Source organism: Mirounga leonina, unplaced genomic scaffold (genome assembly GCF_011800145.1).
Source record: "Mirounga leonina isolate KUSES-001 unplaced genomic scaffold, KU_Mleo_1.0 Mir_129, whole genome shotgun sequence".
Taxonomy (NCBI): Eukaryota; Metazoa; Chordata; class Mammalia; order Carnivora; family Phocidae; genus Mirounga; species Mirounga leonina.
The window spans coordinates 69704394-69727351 of record NW_023270323.1 but is presented as its reverse complement, the minus strand read 5'-3'; the positions used below and the strand labels follow the sequence as shown (position 1 = coordinate 69727351).

Sequence of the window (22958 nt, the reverse complement as noted above, 5' to 3'; positions counted from 1 at the left end):
GTCCCAGGAAATCAAGTAAACATCTTATAAGAAAATCTGTTGAGAACTTTCTGGCATGAATTTTGGGGTGCTCTGGGTGGTTTGAAAAGCATATGTGACTAATCTATAAACTGCCTAAGTTGTTAGGAGTGGGCTACATCTGACATCAGCCAGTGTGCTTTTCTTGTTGTTTGTGAAATTTGGCATCTTTTCACTCTTCTTCTGGTGAGATATCTTGACTTTCCTCTGGGGAACTTCCCTTGCTCGGCTCTCAGCCCAAGTGGGGCTCCACCCCCACTCAGGTCAGGCAGCAGGAGACTCAGATGGAATCTAATAAGAGCACAGCAAGCCACAGGCAGTGGTGATTGCCTCAGAGCTAAAGGCAAGGATTTTCTTTCTTTCTTTTTTTTTAATTAACATACAAAGTATTATTTGTTTCAGGGGTACTGGTCTGGGATTCATCATTCTTACATAATTCACAGCGCTCACCATAGCACATACCCTCCCCAGTGTCCATCACCCAGTCACCCCATCCCTCCCACCCCACCCCCTACTCCAGCAACCCTCAGTTTGTTTCCTGAGATTAAGAGTCTTTTATGGTTTGTCTTTCTCTCTGGTTTCATCTTGTTTCATTTTTCCCTCTCTTCCCCTATGATCCTCTATCTTGTTTCTCAAATTCCTCCTATCAGTGAGATCATATGATACTTGTCTTTCTCTGATTGACTTATTTCGCTTAGCATAATACCCTCTAGTTGCATGCACGTCGTTGCAAAAGGCAAGATTTCATTTTTTCGATGGCTGCATAATATTCCATTGTTCATATATACACCACATCTTCTTTATCCATTCATCTGTTGATGGACATCTAGGCTCTTTCCATAGTTTGGCTATTGTGGACATTGCTGCTATAAACATTGGGGTGCACATGACCCTTCAGATCCCTACATTTGTATCTTTGGGGTAAGTACCCAGTAGGAGGCACGGATTTTCTTAAGTGACTGGCGTGATGTGGGGTGTGTGTGTTTGCTAGGCTAACAGGCAGCCTGGTGTAGAGGAGCATGCGTTCTGGAGCCCACTGTGCAGGTTTAAATCCCAGTTCCCCAGTCCCACCACCTACTAGCTGGTCACCTTGGGTAAGTCACTCATCCTCTCTGGGTCTCAGTTTACCCTGTAAATTGGGACCAAGTATACTCCTTCCCTCGTGGCACTATTATTGAGATTGAATGAGTACTATCTGTAAGACCCGGCACAGTCTTGCCTCCTCATTTTCACCTGGGTTATGTAGTAGGCATCTCAGATTTAACATGCCCCAAACGAATTCTCTTTCATTGTCTCTTCCTCAGTTCAGTTAATGACAACTCCCTCCTTCCAGTTGTCTCAAGCCCACATCCTTGGAGTTGCCTTTGACCTCTCTTATTATCTCTTTATAAACAAATTCTCCCAGTTCTACCTTCAAAATATATCCAGAATTCAACCACATCCGCGGATGCCAACCTAGTCCAAGCCACTGTCATCTCTTGTCTGGATTATGGCGTCATTGTCTCCTGAGTGTTCTCCTTGCTTCTGCCCTTGCCCCACTTCAGTTTCTTCTCAACAAGGAGCCAGAGCGAGCCTGATAAAATGCAAGTCTGAAAACGTCATCTCCTGCTGCCCCTGTATGCATGCTGTTGCATTTCTGTCCTCAGCTCCTTCTTCTTTCCTGCTTGCTCCTTCTGCACCACACATCCCTTCTTTGACCTTTGCTCCTCTCTCAACACACTCTTTATTTTTTCAACACTTCCTCCTTTCCCCGCCTCTCTGCTGGAACTGTGTCCTCGGACATCAGTTACTTTGACTTCCTCTGATCCTTACTCAGATGCCATTTTCTCAGTGAGAATATCCTGGCCCTCCACCCGATGTTGTAACCCGCCCCCCAGTCCTTCTGCCCTTCCCTCCTGTTTCATTTCTTGGTTCTCATCACCACCTGAAATACACTATGATTTACTTTTTTTATCTTGTCTATTACAGGTCTGTATCCCCCACCCCCTTTTCAGCCCTGTAAGGACTGAATTTTTTTAAAGTTTATTCATTTTATGTAGTAATCTCTACATCCAAGGTGGGACTCAAACCCATGACCCTGAGATTAAGAGTCACTCTTCCAACTGAGCCAGGTGGTGCCCCAGGACTGAATTTTTGTAAACCGTTGCATCTCAGTACCTAAAACAGTCCATGCAACACAGAAGGTACTTCGTGAACATGTAATGCATGGATGGAAGAATAAGCAAATGAGGGAAAGAGATTAGCGTTGAAGTCTGATATTCATCAACACACAGTTTTGCAGGGTCTACTAGGTACCGGGGACTTGCTAGTCATTGGAATCATACTCAAGAAAAAGACTGTTTCAGAGTCCCATTTACAGTCTGTGTAGAGCAAAAGGGGATGAGGAAACTATTCAAATCCAAATATAAAATCAGGAAGTATAGGGTGTACAAAAACTTTAGGAAGGACAACAATGAGAAAGCTTATAAAAGATGTCCAAGGTGTGGGGTATCTGAGCTGTCCCCGGGAAGTTCAGGAAGTGCAAGTAAAGGTGAAGAGGTGAAGGGTGAAGAGGGGGTAGGGTGGAGAGAGCCAAGAAGTCACTGAATCTGTGAGGCTGAGGTTAGCCCAAACTGAGGGAGTGGCTGAGAAGTTGACTTCTCCTGCACTCAAATCTCTACCCAGATTAACTAAACAAACAAGCCAGTGACTACCAGTGATATCCAAGTTAATGAAAAGCATTTCAAGGCATTCTTCAAAGTCCTACTAATTCTTGTGTCATTGAAAATGTAGAATAAAGAGTGAATACAAGATTCAGCTCTGCTCAGTTTCTGGATGTAGGAGGAGAAATCATGCAGCTTTCCTTTTCACAAGACTACCTGAAAAAAACAGATCACAGCCTACATCAATGAGTGTGCTTTTCTGTTGTTTTTGATATTCAGCATCTATTCACTCTTTTTCTGGGGAAAGTTCTTTAATTTGAGGAGGTACAAAACATGTTGAGACGATAAACACCTTTCTAGGAGAACAGGTCCACTCCAAGCTTTTCAGTGATGCTCAGAGCCTCATGGCTGCCACCGACCCATGCCCAAGACATGTTTCCAGAAGTTCTCACTGTAAACCACAAATCCTTGTCTGGAACAGGTTGAGTCTACCAACTCTGAGCCAGCTCATAGTGGATGTCCATTAACTATCTGTTGCCTAATCACGTAGAGGTAGTGTTCGCTGGACAGACTTGAAATGAGATTGTCTGGGTTCAAAACCCTTCTTGACTACCTTAATTTTGTCCAAATTGCTTAGCTTTGTAAACCTCTGGTTCCTTGTTGGTAATACGGAAATGATAAACTATTTCTATGATGGCGAAGTTGCAGGGCACATCTGTCAAATACTTTGTCAAACATTCAGTGATGTTAGCAATTACTGTTGAAGGAGGAAAAAGAAGAACTACGTAATTAACTGTAGCCTCTCCCCTCCTTGCCCCTCAACACTGTGCTTCACTACTCAGCAGATGAACAACAGATGTTGACGGATGGGTTTTAGCTGGTGAATCTGTTGAAGACCCTGGACCTATCAGTTTCTCCATCTCTGGTGGGTGATCAGTCTGTTGGCACTGGGTTCGCACTGTGGGAGAGAGAGTTCTGCAGGCATTGCTTGAGTGCCAACTGTATACCAGGCATTGTTCTGATGGAGGGGCTCAGTGGTGGAGAGTGATGGGGATTGGCCCTGCTCTCATGGAGCTAACCTTCTAGCGGGAAGTGTGAGGAGAGGAAGAAGCACCATTACTAAGAGACTGTGTCAGGGCTGTTCTTTACTGGTTCTTACAGGCAGCCCGAGACACAGGGAGATTACAGGATAAGTACTCAGCTCAAAGCTACCAATGGGTACAGAGTTGGGATTTGAGCCCAACTCAGTGTTTTGGGAGGGGAGACATGGTCTGGCAGGAACCATGCATGTACAGTGAAGTGGAAAGAGCAGAAATTTAAAAATGTATATACATATATATAAAATATTAAATAGCATAGAGTATAACTAATTTTAAGGCCATCAAAGATTAGAATAAAGTCTGGAAGGAAAGATACCAAATGGTTAGGTAGTTGGGTTAGGGTTTTGGAATGGGGGGCAGGGACATTTTTCTTCTTTTCTCTTTCCAATTTGTAAAACGTGATTGTATTACTTGAATGATTTAAAAATGGCTAAGGAAGTTGACCAAGGAAAGAAGAGAGCTTGAAACCCACATGCCAGGACCCACACTTCCATGGACCAGCTATGTGGCCCAGTAGTCACTCCTCTGGTGTCCCAGACATCCCAGTATCCACCCTGCAGTGCTCCCTACAGTTCTGTTTGAATGCCTTTCCCCACTTTTTGCTTGCCCTTCAACAGCCTGATCTAGTGTCACTGTTTTTTCAAAGCCTTCCTAGAATCTACTGACTCCTTGTGATCTCTCTAGTTTGTCCACAGCCATCCCAGTACTAGTCAAGCAGTCCCCACTTATCTACAGTTTTACTTTCCATAGTTTCAATTACCAGTGGCCAACCATGGTCTGGAAGCAGATGCTCCTCCTGACAGATTGCCCGAAGGTCAAGAGTAGACTAGGGCTATATCACAATACCTGCATCATTCACCTCTCTTCATCTCTGACCTCGCAGGCATTTTATCATCTGATATCATCATCACAAGAAGAAGGGTAAGTTCAGTATAATAAGATATTTTGAGAGAGAGAGATCACATTCACATGACTTTTATTACAGTATATCATTATAATTGTTCTATTTTATTATTAATTATTGTTGTTAATCTCTTACTGTGCCTAATATATAAATTAAACTTTATCATTAGGTCTGTATGTATAGGAACAAGCATAGTATATATAGGGTTTGTTGCTAAGAGCATCCACTGTGGGTTTTGGAAAGTATACCAAGGGGGGACCACTTAGCTGAGTGTCTGGGGGGCCAGACACTCAGCTAAGTTCTATGTATAGGTCACCTGTTTCAATCCTCAAAATAATTCAGTGATGCCCACAAGTAATTTCCAGCCCACTCTGCAGAAGAGGAACTTGTCCTTCAGAGAAGTTTTGTTACTTGACCAAGTGGCAGGGTCCACTCAGGTCTCCCTGAGCAGAAAGGCTGTGTCCTTACTGCTCTACTCAGAGATTGCTCAGGGTCGCTTTATGTCTGTGCCTTCAGCAAGCTACCATGGTGCCTGGCACGTGGTCACTAATATTGGTTGAATGAATGAATGGTTACTAATATTGGTTGAAAGAATGAATGTCAGAATACGCCATTTTTGGAGTTCAGTGGATGGTAATGATGCGCAAATAAGTCCACAACAATATTACCATGTGTTGAGTGCCTGTCCTGTCCTAGGTGTGCCTGTTATCCCAGTTAATCTCCACTTTAACCTGACAAATAGGCATTACACTGTGTCTATTTTACAGAGGAGAAAACTGAAATTCTAAAGTGCAACTTGCCCCGGGGCGCCTGGGTGCCTCAGTCGGTTAAGTGTCTGACTTCAGCTCAAGTCAATGTCTCAAGGTCCTGGGATCCAGCCCCATGTCGGGCTCTGGGCTCAGTGAGGCGTCTGCTTGTCCCTCTCCCTCTCCCTCTGTCCCTCTCCCTGCTCATGCTCTCTGCTGCTCTCTCTCAAACACATAAATAAAATCTTTAAAAAAAAAAGTGCAAATTGCCCCAAATCATACCACACTTAGATGGGAGGGTGGTCACTTTGTTGGGCCTTTGTGATCTTCCCCAAGGGGATACCAGAATGTTTGACATTTGTAGCTGAACATCTTACTTGCAGAAAGAGAAATACAAAGTGAGAGCGTTCACAAACCAAATGACTTTGCAAGAGCAAAGGATTACAGTGTCCTTTTAGAATTTATTTTCCAAGTGTTCATTACATTTAACAGAAGGAGAAACTGAAAGCCAAGGGCTCCCAAGTCAGTCCTGATTCATAATTAGAAATTAAGACAAAGCAAATCTGAAAGTGTAACTTGTGGATGTGAAAAAAACCCTCATTCTCGGTCACTGTCGTGTAAGTGCCAATTGGTACAACCTCTGATTGAGAGTATCTAGCAAACTTCTAAATGTCTGGCCCTTTGACCCAGGAAACCTATTTTTAGGGGTGTGTGTATTTGGATATGTGAAAAAATTTGCTGACACAAGAATATTTATCCCAAAATTTAATGTCATAACAAAGGAGTAGAAAATCTAAGTGCCCATTGATATGGGTCTAGTTAAACTTTAGTAGGCTATACAATGGAATACTAGAAGTCATTTAATAGAATTAAGTAGAACAATGTGTGATGATGGAGAATGTCTTCAACATATATCACGATGTGAAGGAAGCCAGGTGTACAACAGGGCATACAGGACGCTATAATTTTTATGAAATAGTGAAAACTTACTTCTCTCTATCTAAGTGTAAGTATGAATGCTGCCTGCTCCTTCCTATAGTAAGAGGAGAATCCAGGGAAGGAGAAAGAATGATTTTCTACACATATCACTTTGTTCTATTTGACTTTTAGTCCACGTATATTTATTGTATTTATCATCAAAAAACAAATACCCTTTTTAAAGGGGTTGTTTTATGGCAGGTCTTTGATGTTTTACAAGCCAGAATAATACCAGTCTGTTCAGTTGAGTAAGGAATGGGTGCCAGCCTCTGTTACACATTAGGTGATTTTGGACCTTGCACAATATTCAATATAGGAGAAAGTTCATGCCCAGGACGAAGGGGTGGAGAAAGACACAGCAAGATCAGAGAGCAGATAAATGAATCCCCAGCAAAACCAACATTTCTCATCCCATTTCCACATAATTTTGTTTAGATCTGGGATTGTGAGAACAAGTCTATGAATTCAGTTTGGAAAGCGTGGAATAATGGGTGCCAGAAATAAAACTTTGGTTGGTCATTCATTCATTTATTCATTCAACAACCACTTGTGGATGCCACTTTGAGTGCTGGGATACTAAAAGAATAAATTTCAATTCTTGCCAACCTAGGCCTGAGAAAACTCATAGTCTAGTTGGGAGACGACATCTTGAAAAAATTTTTAGAGGATGTGTTCCAGGGCTGGGCTAGCCAGACCAGAGCTTCTGAGATCTGTATTGTCCTAGGAGATCTACTGGCATGTGTGGTATTCTGCTAGGAAAGTGTTCCATTTGGAGATCAAACCCAGCTTAGTAGCTATATGGGATCAGGAAAGGCTTCTTTCCTGAGGATGTCACATAGAAGGAGATGTAACATAGGAGTTAGGAGGGGGCAAGGAACGACATCTCTGAAGGTCCCGTGCCAGGGAAGAGCTTAGGCTGGCTGGGGACAGAGAGAAAGCCAGCAGGTCTGGAGTGCTTTAGGGTTGGGGAGAGACATGCAGGCTGGAGGAGTAGCTAGGGGCTTACATGTTTGCTTGCTATGTCTAGAGCAAGTGGAGAGGTGAGATAATCAGAATTATGTTTCAAGAGTTGCCTCTTTACAAAGATTGGTTTAAAAGGAAGCTCCTACCCTGTCTGTGGTGGAGAAAATGGATGGAGGAGATAGGGAGGGTGGATTTGGAGAGAATGGTTGGAAGTCCTTCAGAGGTGAGAAAGAGGGTAGACTTTCTCTTGGACTAAGCCAGTGGTAGTGGAGATGACCAAAGTGGATACTTAATACATAATTTTTAGGCAGAAGGAACCAACTTCTAGGCAGATGTGTGGGATGAGAGAGAAGGAAGGAGCACAGAAGACTCAGACATTCCTAGCTTGAGCAATGGGACAGGGATGTGGGTTCTTTTTACCAGATTTCAAAAGATTAGAAAAGAAGGGTTCCCTGACTGGCTCCATCTGTACAGCATGACCCTTGATCTCAGGGTCATGAGTTCCAGCCCCACATTGGACACAGAGTTTACGAAAACAAGTGAACAAACAGAAAAGAAGCTAGTTTGAAGGAGGAAGATCAACAGTTGAGTTTTGGATGGAGTGATTTGTAAGTGGAGATGTTCCCTCCTCTAGCACCATTCTGGTGAGACGGGTTCTCATCTTTCCAGTGTCTCGGATCCTCCTTCTGCCCTCCTTTTGAAGAGAAAACTCTTCAAAACAAGTCATCTCACTTACTGATACCACATTCTCTTCACGCACACTCTCGTGAACCTACACTTATCAGGCTTTGTCCTCCACATTCCTCTGAAACTGTTCTTGTCAAGAGTACCAATAACTACCTGTCTGGTCTCAGCCTCTTGTCTCAGGGGTCACTCTTGCCAGCTCCCCAGTTTGGGGGGGACTTTGGTGTGATGGTCCATTATTAAAATCCCATCTTTGCTTCTTTCCTTCCTTTTCTCTTACTCCATTGTACTTACCTGGTGTGACACGCTGAATGGTGCCCCCCATCCCATTCATATGTTGAAGTCCTCACCCCCAGTACCTCAGAATGTGACCGGATTTGGAGACAGGGCCTTTAAAGAGGTAATTAAGTTACAGTGAAGTCATTAGGGTGAGCCCTAACCTGATAAATCTGGTGTCCTTATAAGAAGAAGAAATTGGAATGGAGAAGGCCACCTGGGTGGCTCAGTCAGTTAAGCGTCCGACTCATGATCTCATCTCAGAGCATGATCTCAGGGTTGTGAGATCAAGACCTGTGTTGGGCTCTGCCCTGGGCATGGAGCCTGCTTAAGATTCTCTCTCTCCCTCTTCCTCTGCCCCTTCCCTCACTTAAAAAAAATAAAAAGCATAAAGAAAAAGAAATTGGAATGGACACACAAAGGGAAGACCGTGTGAGGACACAGTGAAAAGGTAGCCATCTACAAGCCAAGGAGAGAGGCCTCAGAGGAAATCAGCCCTGTGGGTATCTTGATGTCAGCTTCCAGAACGGGGAGACAATAAATTTCTGTTGGTTGAGCCACAACAGACTGTGTGGCTTTGTTACGTCAGCCCTGGCAAATCCAGCAAACCCCATCATCCTCATTCCCACACTTTGCCCACTTTTGCCCTTTCTCCTAGGCAGCAGGGAGTAGCCAGACAAAAGAGCACCCCCTCATTGACTGGCCTTTCTTTAAATTCCTGACCACTTCATGATACCCTGAGAACCTCTCTGGTTTCCCTACTCCATCTACTCTGCTGGTCTCCTGCAATTCTACCAGCACTCACCCACTCTCAGTAGGTGGATGACCTCATTCCACTGAGAAGCAGTCAGAAGAGGATGCCCCCACGTCACTGTCAGCCAACCCAATAACCTAACCCCGAAAGCCATGGTCTCCATCTTCCTTCTGCGAGGTAGCAGAGCTTCCACACCCACGCCCCTGTGCCTCCTCGGTTCCTCTCACCTGCACATGAACTTTTCACAAATTTTAAGCTTTTTCCAGCAATTTCCCCCTCTTCTGCATTATCAGCTGTTGCCTGTCTCTTGGGCTATCCAGTCATCCTAGAGACATAATGCTATAGGTCTTTCCTCGGAGAAAGGAGAGACTACACGGTGTCCCTCTTGTGTGTCCTCATTTCGCTACTCTTTTGACAGAAAACTCTTCAAAACAAGTCATCTCGCTTACTGATACCACATTCTCTTCACGCACACTCTCGTGAACCTACTCTTATCGGGCTTTGTCCTCCACATTCCTCTGAAACTGTTCTTGTCAAGAGTACCAATAACGCCCTGTCTGGTCTCAGCCTCTTGTCTCAGGGGTCACTCTTGCCAGCTCCCTCTGCTGGAACTCCTCTCATCTTTCTGACCTCTGCTACAGGCCCCCCCCCCCCCCCCCCCCCCCGAGTCTCTGAAACTGCTGTTTCTGCACACCCTCTCTATGTGATCTTATTTATCCTCTGGGCTTTAAAAGCTATCTGCATGATAAAGCCTCCCATATTTATCTTTCCAGCCCTGACTCCTTGAATTCCAGATATTTATACCCAAGTAGCTACTTGATGTCTCCTCCTGGGGGGTCTAATAGGCATCTTAAACTTACCTCCAAAAGCAAATTTTTGTTTGGTGCCTTTTCCCCCAAACCAAATCTCCTTCAGCCCTGGTTTTCCCATCACTATAATTGGCAATGCTGCCCTTCTTTGGTCAGTTACTCAGACCAGAATTCTTGGACTCCTCTTCGACTCCTCTTTCTTGCAAACCCCGCATCCAACTCATCAGTAAATCCTGTTGCTTCTACTTTCAAAATGTATCCAGAATCCAACTGCTTGTTTTCTTTGCCACTTTTGTTACTACTTCCCTAGTCAAAGTCATCATAACTGGTCTCCGCCTTTCCACCTCTACTTTCCTACAATTATTCTCAACACAGACGCCAGATTGAGCCTTTCAAATATCATGCCTGATCAAGTCACCCAGTGACCTTGAATAGGTTAAAAATAAAATTCCCTGTCCAAAAAGTCCTTATCCCGTCCCACGGGGCTATTAGTGATATGGCCCTCCGCTACCCTCTGATCGTTCCTGTTCTGCCTCCCTTAACCCTGCATTCCAGCTCCAATGGCCTTCTTGAGGCTCCTGGAACAGGCCAAGGGCCTTTCTTTCTTTCTCAGAGGTGTTTGTTTTTGTTTTTGTTTTTTTCCGCCTCAGCCATGACTTCTGTTATTCCTTCCATCTGGAAAACTTTTGCCCCAGGAAGTCCTGTGGCTTGATTTTTCACTATCCTTAGGTCTCTGCTGAATGTCACAGATGGTCCTAGTGTTAAGGAACCTTGAGAGAGGGCAGGAGTTGTCTGAGACTAGCCACTTGATTATTTATTGAACCACCGCTTGGAGTGCTTGCTGCATGCCAGACACTTCCAAGCACATCCCATGGATTCTAGAATTCCATCCCTAGCCTCACAGAGCAGGTAGTAATCGCTAACATTTATTGAGCACTTAGCATGTGCCAGGCGTTGTGCTAAACACATTGCAAATATGACCTCTCTTAATCCTCATCATACCCCATGAAGTAGGCACTGCTATGATCCCTGCTTTACATCTGAAGCACAGAGAGGTCAAGTAACTTGCCCCATACCACTCCAGTAGTGGGTAGTGGAGCTGGATTTGAACCCAGGCTTAACTACTGATGTCACTTGAGTTAAGGGGTAAAGGGTGAGGCCTGAGTGGAGCTTTTGAAGGGGGTGGAGCAGGCATTTGTCAAGGCCAAGAAGTAGAGGTAGAGATCTCCCAGCAGCAGACCTTGCTTGTAGGCAGGTGCAGGGGCAGGCAGTCAGCCTGGACACTTTCCAGGATCAGGTGTGGCTAAAATGTAAAGGGCAAGGCTGATAAAAGGAGCGCTCGGAGAAGTATGAAGTGATAGTGTCTGTTTTTCGGACACCTGCAGAGAAAGCTTAAGGCCGGCGGGGCTTTTCCCTGGAAATGCAGTCTGGTCCTTCTCTGCTCAGGAGGCTGGAGTGAGCGGCTGTAGTAGCAGAAATCTTTCAAGTTCTTTAAGTCTTTATTGGTCCGGCCGGCCACGGAACTTTGGAGGAGGGGGTGGGTGGGAAAGGAAGCCCATAAAGGGGAGGTGCAGTTTCAGAACCGGCCTAGCTCTCTCCTCTCTTGCCGACCGGCCTCTGGCGGGTCTCTCCTCCAACCTGGCCCGGCAGACCCCTCAGGGGACACCAATGGCCAACCACAGATTCAGTTCCGTGTCCGAGGAAGAACCCTGCTGCAACATTTCCAAGAAAACCCAGATCTGTCTCTGCGTCTTTTTTGGTCTGCTGATCGCGGTGATCATCGCGGTGCCGGTCGGAATCTTGATGCGGCGCCCTCCGCCCAAGCAGTGGAAGGGGGAGGGCACCACTGCCCATTTGTCCGAGATCCTCCTGGGACGGTGCTACACCTACACTCAAATCGTGCGACCTGAGCTGGGGTAAGTCGGCGTCCGTGGCGCGCGGCTGGGCACGGCTGGGCACCGCGCGCGAAACAAAGCCTCTTCTACTCCGGGCCAGCAGAGAGCCCGCTGGCCAGGGCTGGCCTTGCGATTCCGTGCCGCTCGCCAGAGCGCTTGGCCTTGGCGCCGAGCGCGCGGACGGGGAGCGCGGGGCTGGCTGGTCCAGCGGGCTCAGCGGCCGAAGCCCCGGCGGAGATGCCCGCCTTCTGCGCAAGGTGCTCGGAGCCGGGCGGGTCCCGCGCAGCAGCCCGGCTCGGAGCTCCCTGCCCGGCTGCCGGCGCGAAGGTAACTAACTGGTAGGTGTGTGTGTGTGTGGATGGGGATCGCTGGCGTTTTCTACTTTGCATGGGATTTCTGTTCGCTGGCCCCACAGTGCCCGGGCGGTTACAGCTGACACCGGGTTGAGTGGCTTGCGGAGCCTGCAAGGGGTTGGGGGAGCATCAGAGGGGCCAGACCACTAAAGTGAGTTTTTTTCATGAATATAAAGCAGTACTTCTTGCGCGCCCAGGGATACAGGAGACCAGAGAGCTCAAAACAATAAGCAAAACCAAAACTAAAACAATAACTTAAAAAAAAAAAAGATTTTATTTACTCATTTGACAGAGGGAGACACAGCGAGAGAGGGAACACAAGCAGGGGGAGTGGGAGAGGGAGAAGCAGGCCTCCCGCGGAGCAGGGAGCCCGATGCGGGGCTTGATCCCAGGACCCTGGGATCCTGACCTGAGCGGAAGGCAGACGCTTAACGACTGAGCCACCCAGGCGCCCCAAAGCAGTAACAACCTTTAAAGCTGAGATAAAATTTACACTGTAAGGTGCGTCAGCTGGATGGATCTGTACAGACCCTGAAAAGACCCTCCCACATCAGTCTGTGGAAACTTTTCGGCCGGTTCCTCATGCCTCCTGCCAGCTAGTTCCTAATCTCCCGCAAAGGGAACAGCTCGTTTTCTTGACTTCCATTCCCAGGGTTTGGTTTCACCCAGAGAACTCATTTTTGAAGTTGTTCATAGAGGGGAACCAGCCAGAAGTAAAAAGCCATCCCTCAGGCTGCCCAAGGCGAGCGCTGGGAGCCACGGTTTCTGCTGTAAATTTGAGATTTCGCAATTAATTCCGCTTGCAGAACCTCAGAAACTCGCGGAGCTGAGCAGTAAAACCGCGTCCCAACGCCAGACCCCGCCCGCCTCCCAGCGCGCTCTCAGCCCACCGATCCTAATGCAGATACCGGCGGTCTCGCTTGCCCATTTTTCAAGGCCAAAGATTGCCAGGATCCCTTAAGTGCTTTGTTTCCAAGTAATTAAATAGTTAATGAAGAAACCAGCAGTTGACGCGTTCCTTCAGGTTACACTTCAAGTATCAATAAAATCAAGCGCTATCCGATCTGACACAGTAATGATAATAGCGGTCTTTTTTTAAAAAATATATATATTTTTATTATGTTATATGTTAATCACCATACATTACATCATTAGTTTTAGATGAAGTGTTCCATGATTCATTGTTTGTGTATAACACTCAGTGCTCCATGCAGAACGTGCCCTCCTTAATACCCATCACCAGGCTAACCCATCCCCCCACCCCTCTCCCCTCTAGAACCCTCAGTTTGTTTCTCAGAGTCCATCGTCTCTCATGGTTCATCTCCCCCTCCAATGTCCCCCCCCTTCATTCTTCCCCTCCTGCTATCTTCTTCTTTTTTAAACGTATAATGTATTATTTGTTTCAGAGTTACAGATCTGTGATTCAACAGTCTTGCACAATTCACAGCACTCACCACAGCACATACCCTCCCCAATGTCCATCACCCAGCTGTCCCATCCCTCTCACCCCCCCCCCACTCCAGCAACCCTCAGTTTGTTTCCTGAGATTAAGAATTCCTCACATATCAGTGAGGTCATATGATACATGTCTTTCTCTGATTGACTTATTTCGCTCAGCATAATACCCTCCAGTTCCATCCACGTCGTTGCAAATGGCAAGATTTCATTTCTTTTGATGGCTGCATAATATTCCATTGTATATATATATACCACTTCTTCTTTATCCATTCATCTGTCGATGGACATCTTGTAATAGCGGTCTTTTAATTTTCATCTTAGTGTAACAGTTTTAAAATTTTTGTTGTTGTTCAATCATCTTTGGTAAATTCACACTATTGGTTAGATCATCACTGCTGAATGGCAAGCAAGATGCATCACAGAAGTCACATGACTTTCTAATGTTTGTCAGGGCACTTGCTCAGTATTAAACACACACACTCACACACAAATAGATATAGATATAGATATAGATCTCGCTCTCCAACATATACACATACGCATACATATGTATGCATATGTGTAATGTTCAAAAATAACAAAAGAGGATATCTGTTGTTAATATTTTTTGAACATCCTTCCAGATATCTTACAATATATGCACGCACACACATACACACTATATATATATATGTATATATATACATACATATATATATATATATGTTAGTAATTAATATGGTCTTACGTGCCAGGCACTTAAGAAATATCAAATCATTGAGTCCTTCAACAACTATATGAGTCACTTATTACCGCCATCCCCATTTTACATATGAACAAACTGAAGGAGAGAGTGTGAGTAAATTGCCCAAATTTTGGCTCCAGAAACTGAACTCAGCCACTACACTACGCCTATGCTGCTTATATGTGTTCTGTAAGTAGAGTGTCAATAAAATATACTGACCATGCGTGGGACTTTCTGAAAAGAAAGGGGATGCTCTTAATAATTATATGGAATCAATAGACTTTTACTAGAACATGCAGTCACTTTATCCTTGGGTGGTTTCACAGGAGCCACACTGCCTAGGTTTAAATCTTGGCTCTGTCACAGTGTAATTACTTACTTAAGAAAGAAATTACTTACTTTCTCTGTGCTGCAGTGCTCTTAGCTGTAAAATGGAATGATGGGGGCCCCTGGGTGGCTCAGTCGTTAAGCGTCTGCCTTCAGCTCAGGTCATGATCCCAGGGTCCTGGGATCGAGCCCCGCATGGGGCTCCCTGCTCAGCAGGAAGCCTGCTTCTCCCTCTCCTACTCTCCCCTGCTTGTGTCCCTCTCTCGCTGTGTCTCTCTCTGTCAAATGAATAAATAAAATCTTTAAAAAAAAAAAGTGGAATGATGGTACCCACCACATGTGGGAATTCTGAGGATCAGGAGGAATAATCTTGATGTGTACTGAGTGCTCTTAATGCTATTGTTTTCGGAATTTCAGTATCCCAGACATCTTAGACAATAATAAATACAGATCAAGGCCAACATCAAAATGGATACCTAGTATTAAATTTATTTAAATCACAATCCAGCAAATCAGTCCTCTGATGATAGAATTTATGTCATTTCTAATTTTTTTTTTTTTTTTTTACTGCTCTTGTTTTTTAAATTAAACACATGACCTTGGAGATCTTTCAGTGTTAGTACATGTAGATTTACCACATTCTTTTTAACAGCTCATGGTATCCCACAGGGTAGAGGTAACTATTTGGACAGAAAATTAGTTACCAATTTTCAGTCCTGTTCATTCATTCAGCAGATACTTGCTGAGCATCTACTATGTTCTAAGCAGTGATCTACTACGGACAACACAGGAGTGGATGACAAACTTCCCACTCTCACGAACCTTTGATCTCGGTTGGGAGTCACATGCTTCAATGAATGTCTTTGTACATATTTTTTTGTGCACTTACAGGAGTGTTTTTGTAGGATAGTTGTCTGGTGGTGGAACTGCTGGATCAAAGGGAGGATCATGCATATTTTAAATTTTGATAAGAATTTCTAAATTCCCTCCAAAATAATAGTACCATTTTAGGCTCCCATTACCATCTATCACAGGACATGCTTTCCATTGCTCAACAGTATCAATTTTTTTTTTTTTTACTTATGAGAAAAATAGCACCTAATTCTTTTCTGATAATCAGAGGGTCTCAGCATGTTGTAAATATTTACTGGTCATTTATATTTTTATCTGTGGATTTTCTGTTCAGACCCTTGCTAATTTCCACTGAGTTGCTTATTTATTTCTTTTTAGGGGGGTTCTTTATATATTGTAGATCCTATATATGGTATTTTCTTCCTCTCTGTTCATTGTTCTTGGAACCCTTGTACTTTCTGTTGCCCCCCACTCCCGAGACTTTAACTTCAAGGTTATGACTCTTTGATCAATAATCTCTTTCTTTCTATGTTGTTGCAACAAACGTCTTTGTTGTTGCAATGAAACATGACATGCTGATGTTTTCTCTTTTAGTCATACCCTCTTAGCATTAGAAATCTTTTCCCTGGGGCACCTGGGTGGCTCAACTGGTTAAGCCTCCCACTGTTTGTTGGTTTTCTCTCAGGTCATGAGTTCAGGGTCCTAGGATGAGCCTCTTGAGTCAGACTCCGCACTCAGCAGGGAGTCTGCCTGAGTTTCTCTCTCTCCTTCTGCCTCCCTCCCTGCACCTGCTGCCCCCCATTCCCTGTGCACGTGCGCTCGTGCTCTCTCTCTCTCAAATAAATAAATAAAAATCTTTAAAAAAAAGAAAAATATTTTCTCTGATGAGTTTTGAAATCATTCCTGTGATCCTCTTCTCACATCCCTCCCTTGCTGGGGTCTCCTGCTTTGGCCTTTTGTATTGGGCCAAAGCATCCAGTTATGTCAATTATTCAACCTTATAGCTTCTCAGTATTTCTTTGTAGATCTTAGGACTTTATGTTCTTCATATATTCCTTTTCCTTCGTTTTTCTTTTCCAAAATCTCTTACCCCCATAGAAGTTACTTTTTGCCAGTCTTTGAGTATGGGTAGGCAGGCATTGAAACTTGTCCCTGCTTAGCAAGCTGGGACTTTCTGAAGTTTGACCAGGAGCATTAAATGCAGAGCACCCCCGAACAGATGACACCTGGTTCTGCTGTCTCAAGATCACATCCAGGAGCTGCATTCTGTCCTGAGATGGCCCTGGGCTCGTGGGACCTGAGAGACATGTGGCCAAGACTCACCAGAGTGTTAGCAGATGGTTAGTGCTATTGATAATGTGGGAGAGAGTCACCTGTCCGGGCAATAGTCGGGAGCCAAGGAATGTGGGTGGGTGGAGCAGAGTCTGCAGGAGGGAATGGAGAACAACCACACCCAGAGTAAGATGGGCTCTAGAAATGTACCCAGAGGTACATTTCAGTTCCAGGAAGCTTCTCGCCTTGGGGAAAACCAGTCCTCCCCATAAATTTTGGCCATCAGTGATAGCTGCTGGCTGTTTAGGGACAGGAGCAGGCATTCCTTTGACAGCTGTCTTCACCTGCACCATACAAGCTGGGGTTCCCAAAGGGAGAGACTGTTTTATAGTCATACCCTCTGTCGTCCAGCACCCTCTGTCATCCAGCACATTGCTCATCACATTATAGTCCCTTAGTAGACGCTTGCTACGTTGAACTCAGTCAAGTCCACATCATGCTGGTGGAAGCATAAACATACACAGTGAGAGACTTAATAGAGAACTTCTTCATCTGTTTTACTCTGCTTGCTGTTGATCACGGACAGCTAGATCATCTGCACTGGGACTTGTTTCTGATTCCTTTTTCTTCATTTCTCAATTTCCTCTTGCTTCTCCTTCCTCTTCAAAATTTCTAACAAGATTTCTCAGGGGCCAATTCTTTGTTTTGATTTCCCCAGGCCTCCCATTTCAATGACTTTAGCATTTTATTCACTTCTACTCAGTAAAAGTGGTGAGTTCAAAATGTACAACATAGCAAATTCCTACAAACACATAGTAAAGACTCCTTGTGTGCCTGGCGCTGGGGTTACTGGGGGGTGGGGGAGGGGTTGCTTCAGAGAGGAAGAAAACACCAGTCCTGCTGTCCAGGGTCCTAGGGGAGGTCTGGGAGGACCGCGCTGGAGACAGCACTGCAGGGCAGCGTGATCTGTAACAGTACACAGCTGTGTCCATGGGCGACAGGGGCCCCACGGAGGGCGGAGTGGTTTCTGTTCTCCAAGCCCTTTGCTAGATTCTGTAGGAGGGCGTAAGGGGTACTCAGGTACCTATCAAATCAGAAAATATGTGAATTGCTGTGAGCAAAGTTCCCGCACCATGCCACAGAGATTCAGAAACGAGCACCCCCCCTCTGATGGAGCAGAGTCAGGAAGGACTCCATGAGAGAAGTAGCATATGAGGTCTTCCTCTGACAATAGAATTTCAGGAAAGGGCGTGTATGTGTTAACACAGTGTGTGTTAACCCGTTGAATGAATCTGGGAGACAGATAAGATGCTACTTCAGAGGGAAGACAGACCAATGGTTAGATCAAAACTCTTTTTTTTTTTAAAAGATTTTATTTATTTATTTGACAGAGAGAGACAGCGAGAGAGGGAACACAAGCAGGGGGAGTGGGAGAGGGAGAAGCAGGCTTCCTGCAGAGCAGGGAGCCCGACACGGGGCTCAATCCCAGAACCCTGGGATCATGACCTGAGCTGAAGGCAGACGCTTAACGACTGAGCCACCCAGGCACCCCAGATCAAAACTCTTTAAAGGGTGTATGACCTTGGCAGGACCCCACTGGTGAGAGGGTGTAGACCTCATGTTGGCCCACCCACAACCTGAACCTTCTCAGTGTGCGAGAGAGTATGAGCGTGGCCATATTTGCACAAGACAGAACTGTAGCATGTTTTCCCTGTGGGTGATGGAATGACCACCTGCTCAACATCTGTATTACCGGTGAGACCCTGAACCTCATCAGAGCAGAGTCAAGTTGATGGCCTCAGGTTCACCTGTGTGTCCTCAGTGCTTAGTACTATGATTATCAGCCTTTAACCCCATCTTTCATGCTGGGACTCTAAGGCAGACCAGTGGCCAGAGTCTTAGATGCACTTGACTGAATACAGAGGGTGAAATAGGGAAAGTGAAACTGGTTTCCCAAGCATGGGACCTGGGTGCAGCTGTGATTGCAAATGGGGAAATCGGACCACAGAACTGAGTTACCTTTAGAAGGAAGGGTGGAGTACACATGCAAGTAAATGGCGTTTTGGGGTAGAATCTTCTGGAAGGAGAGGCTACTTGAGAGCCCTGGGTGCACCTCAGATGGCTGAGTGGGGGAAAGCAGAGATAAGAGGAGAGGGAAAAGGAGAGATGCTACTTCTGTGTTTTGCTTCAGAAATTCCTAGAAAGGTCAGGAGTGCTTACTGCTAATGTCATGCCCATGCTTCTTGTTCTGCTATCATTATTAAGAGCTGAAGGAAGTGATGGTGTTCCGCCTGGAGAAAACTTTTGTTCTTTATCACAATGAACGCTCATGACTTCTCGGCTTCCCCTTTTCCTCCTTGGAGAGAAAGCCCTTGGAAAGCGGTTGCCAAAAGTCCGTCTAGAAATTTTGAAGAGAGAAAGGTTGGGAATCAATGTTTATGGGTTGTCTGCAATGTACTCGGGACTTTATATAGTTGGTTCTTTTATGAGAGTCCTGTCAGAAAAGTCTCAGGACACATCCCGTGGTGGAGGAAATGAAGCCTGAGAGAGGTTAAATAATTGGCTTATCCTACGATTGTTCGGAGCAAGCTGGGTAATTTGTGGGGCCCAGTGCAAAATGAAAATGTGGGACTCATTGTTCAAAAAGCAGGAGGAAGCTTTTACTTTCCTCTGAGGTCTTGTCACCAGCTGGATGGTTTTTATTTGCTATTTAATGTTGAGTTCCCTTGGGCACCAGGATTCTTGCAGGGACAAAACTGACCCTCACAGGTGCCTGGGGCCGCACTCCAAAACTTCACACCTGGGGAAGGTGCACCTGATCCTACCCACCTGCATTCACGCTCCTGCTGGGGGTGGAGTGTGGCAGCCTGAGAACCCGCCCCAGGGAGGTATGAGCCAAGGCTTCAAGACCCCAGTGCAGGCTCCAGTGTCCATTGGCCTTGTATCACAAGACACAAAGCAAAGATAAAATTATTAAGAACTTCCAGACAGCAACTGCAAAGCATTAAACTCCAAGCCTGGGACCTGAGCCCAGGGCCCCGCGTGACTGCTTTCGTCAGATGCCTACAAGTTGGCTTTGTAGTTAGTACGTGGCAGAAACTCATCTCTTCCCATTTTGGGATCGTCAGACCCATTCGACTGATGGGAAAACTGAGGCATGCAGTGATTTTTTTTTTTTTTCCCCCTAAGGCCCAGGGCTGGTAAGTGGTAGAGGTGGTTTTTGAACTGAGTGACTGCACAGCTTACAGCCATCACAGCATACGACTTCCAAAAGAGTGTGTTCTCAGCTTGTCTCAGGGCCCGAGGCAACCCATTCCAAAGATAGGAGCATTTGCATAGTCTCCAGATGGAGGCATCTGTTTCTTTCTCTGTCTCAAAGGTGAGTCCTCAGGCTGCAGTGGGAGGTCCTTGGGCTCCTCCTTTTAGGGAAGCAAGGTCCTAGAGCCCAGAGCTTTGTCTCTCTACTCCAGAAGCCACTGTGGACCTCTGCAGGTAAAGCACCAGAATGTGAGTCCTGCCTGGTCGCCAGGACGTTTTCTTTGTGGCTTATCTCTCCTCTTGAAACATCACCTCCCAGAACTGGGTCAGGAAAGATGTAGGGCACACTCTCACTCCTAATCCTGTGCCTGTGGAAGGCAGTCCTCATTGGTCACACCTCACGGGGTGAGCCTGGCCTGACCTCAAAACTGTCTACACAGCAAGCTACCAGTTTCTTGGAGCTGTTCCAGGAGATGACATCTGTTTATGATTCTGCCAGAATCACATTGTTTGTCAGCCGAAGTAGGTAAATGTATTTTTTTTTTTTTTTAAGTAGGCTCTACCCTGGGGCTTGAGCTCATGACCTGAGATCAAAACCTGAGCTGACATCAAGAGTCACATGCTTAACTGATTGAGCCGCTCAGGAGTCCCTGTAAAGTATTTTTTATCCCACCTGGGGATAGTCACCATCATCCCATCCATTTTCAGTCCTGGGAGCTTAAGTTCAAAGGTGACTAACAAGTGAATAGGTCCTAAGGTAGGGGCAGCAGAGGAGAAGCTGGATCAAGAAGTCTGAGGGCCTAGGGCAGCCTGGCTTGGAGAAATCTGATGGCACAGAATATCGGTGACCAGGTGGTCTCTACTGGTGGAAGAATAGTCTTGATGCCCAGGGATCGGGTGTGTGTTATGTTGCTCTCTCTATAATGCAAACTCAAAACCTCAGATAGCAAAAAGTCAAGAATAATGGCCAATATTTGCACAGTTCATCACAATTTGTGTTCATTTGTCAGAGTAGAAGTTTCAAAAAGTTAAGGGCATGACTTTCATTAACATACAAAATCACTGCATGCCAAAGATTTATTTGCTCATTTACGAAGGAATCAGGGAAATGATAAAGTCAGTTCAAAGAACACCTTGGGGGCACTAAGTATTTATATGTATTTAAAATAGAATATTAGAATTAGGTTGATAGGTCAGATATAAAGCTGGTTAATGTTCTACAGGTTAATTAAAAGCCATAACATTTGGGGTGTAGCTTTTCTATCAGACAGAAATTATTTGCATCTTTAACCAACAAAATGTATATTGTTAGCATCTAACTTCATAAACTTTGATAGTAAATAGGAAAGACAAAGACATATTCTGCTACATAATTAAATATTTCTAGGGGCAACCTGTCAATGCCCTTGTAAGATATTGGAAGGACATCCTGCCCACCTTCTTGCCTTATTTCCAAATTGTAAGTATTTGTTTGTAACACATTTATTCAATAAGTGTTTCTCAAGCTCCTATTATGTCCCACAGACTCTTCTAGATCCTGGGGATATAACAGTGAACAAAACAGACTACATTCTTGCTCACATGGGTCTTTTATTCTAGTGGGATTGGGATAAAGACAGTGAATAAAACAGGAAGATACACAGTGTGGCAGGTGGTGGAAGGTGCTAAAAAGAGTGCTGGGCAGGAGTGTTAGGGTGTTAAGTACAATAATAAAATAAGAAAGGCTTCACTGAAAGCTGACATTTTAGCAAAGACCTGAATAAAGAGGGAGAGCGAACTTAGAAACATCTGGGGGAGAGCCTTCTGGGCAAAAGGAAGGACAAAGACAGAGGCAGTGAGAAGCAGCAAGAATGCCAGTAGGATTGGGGCGCCTGGGTGGCTCAGTTGGTTAAGCGACTGCCTTCGGCTCAGGTCATGATCCTGGAGTCCCTGGATCGAGTCCCTGGATCGAGTCCCTGGATCGAGTCCCTGGATCGAGTCCCTGGATCGAGTCCCTGGATCGAGTCCTGCATCAGGCTCCCTGCTCGGCAGGGAGTCTGCTTCTCCCTCTGACCCTCCCGACCCTCCCCCCTCTCATGTGCTCTCTCAGTCTCTCTCTCTCAAATAAATAAATAAAATCTTAAAAAAAAAAAAAAGAATGCCAGTAGGATTGGATCTTTCTGTTACGGAAATATTAAAAGAAATGAAAAGCTAGACAAAATAGCCTCCTTTACCTAATACCCCTTTTCAGTAATTAACATTCTGCTCTTATTTCATCTACCTCCTCACTTTTTTCCCCTCTAAAGTGCTTTATTTATTTATTTAAACCATTTTATTTTTAAAGATTTGTTTATTTATTTGAGAGAAAGAGAGAGCGTGAGAGCGAGGGAGCTGGGAGGGGGAGGGGCAGAGGGAGAAGAAGAGAGAATCTTTAAGCAGACTCTGCACTCAGCTGGGGCCGGATCCCAGCACCCTGAGAGCATGACCTGAGCTGAGATCAAGAGTGACTCAACAGACTGAGCCACCCAGGGGCCCCTCCCCTAAAGTACTTTAAAGCAAATTTCAGACTTCGTATCATTTTGTCTATAAATACTTGTCTGTATCTCTCACAAAAAATAACATTAAAAAAAATAGTTGACATACCATTGTCACACCTGACAAAACTGAGACTAATTCTTTAATATTACCCCGTATCCACCCTGTTTATTTTTCTCTGAGTTTCTTAAAAATGTAGTTTTATAATGGATTTGTTCAAATAAAAATTCATATGTTGCATTCAGCTACTTTATCCTTTAAGTAGTATCTTTTTTTTTTTTTAAGATTTTATTTATTTATTTGACAGAGACACAGCGAGAGAGAGGGAACATAAGCAAGGGGAGTGGGGGAGGGAGAAGCAGGCTTCCCGCCGAGCAGGGAGCCCGATGCGGGGCTCGATGCGGGGCTCGATGCGGGGCTCGATGCGGGGC

The 22958-nt window shown here is 45.1% G+C and overlaps 1 protein-coding gene and 1 long non-coding RNA gene across 2 annotated transcripts in view; both read left to right on the top strand.

The window, feature by feature from the left end:
- Positions 1-11080: 11080 nt before the first annotated feature.
- The window catches only part of CD38 (CD38 molecule), a 41000-nt gene continuing 29122 nt past the window's right edge, over positions 11081-22958 (top strand). The window contains exon 1 of the mRNA XM_035005266.1: positions 11081-11790. Within this exon, the coding sequence (XP_034861157.1) occupies positions 11543-11790 (248 nt within the window). The 5' untranslated portion in view covers positions 11081-11542. The remainder of the gene's footprint in view (positions 11791-22958) is intronic.
- Positions 11801-22958, top strand: part of LOC118010688 — a 21828-nt gene continuing 10670 nt past the window's right edge. The window contains exon 1 of the long non-coding RNA XR_004679291.1: positions 11801-12107. This is a non-coding gene — a long non-coding RNA (uncharacterized LOC118010688). The remainder of the gene's footprint in view (positions 12108-22958) is intronic.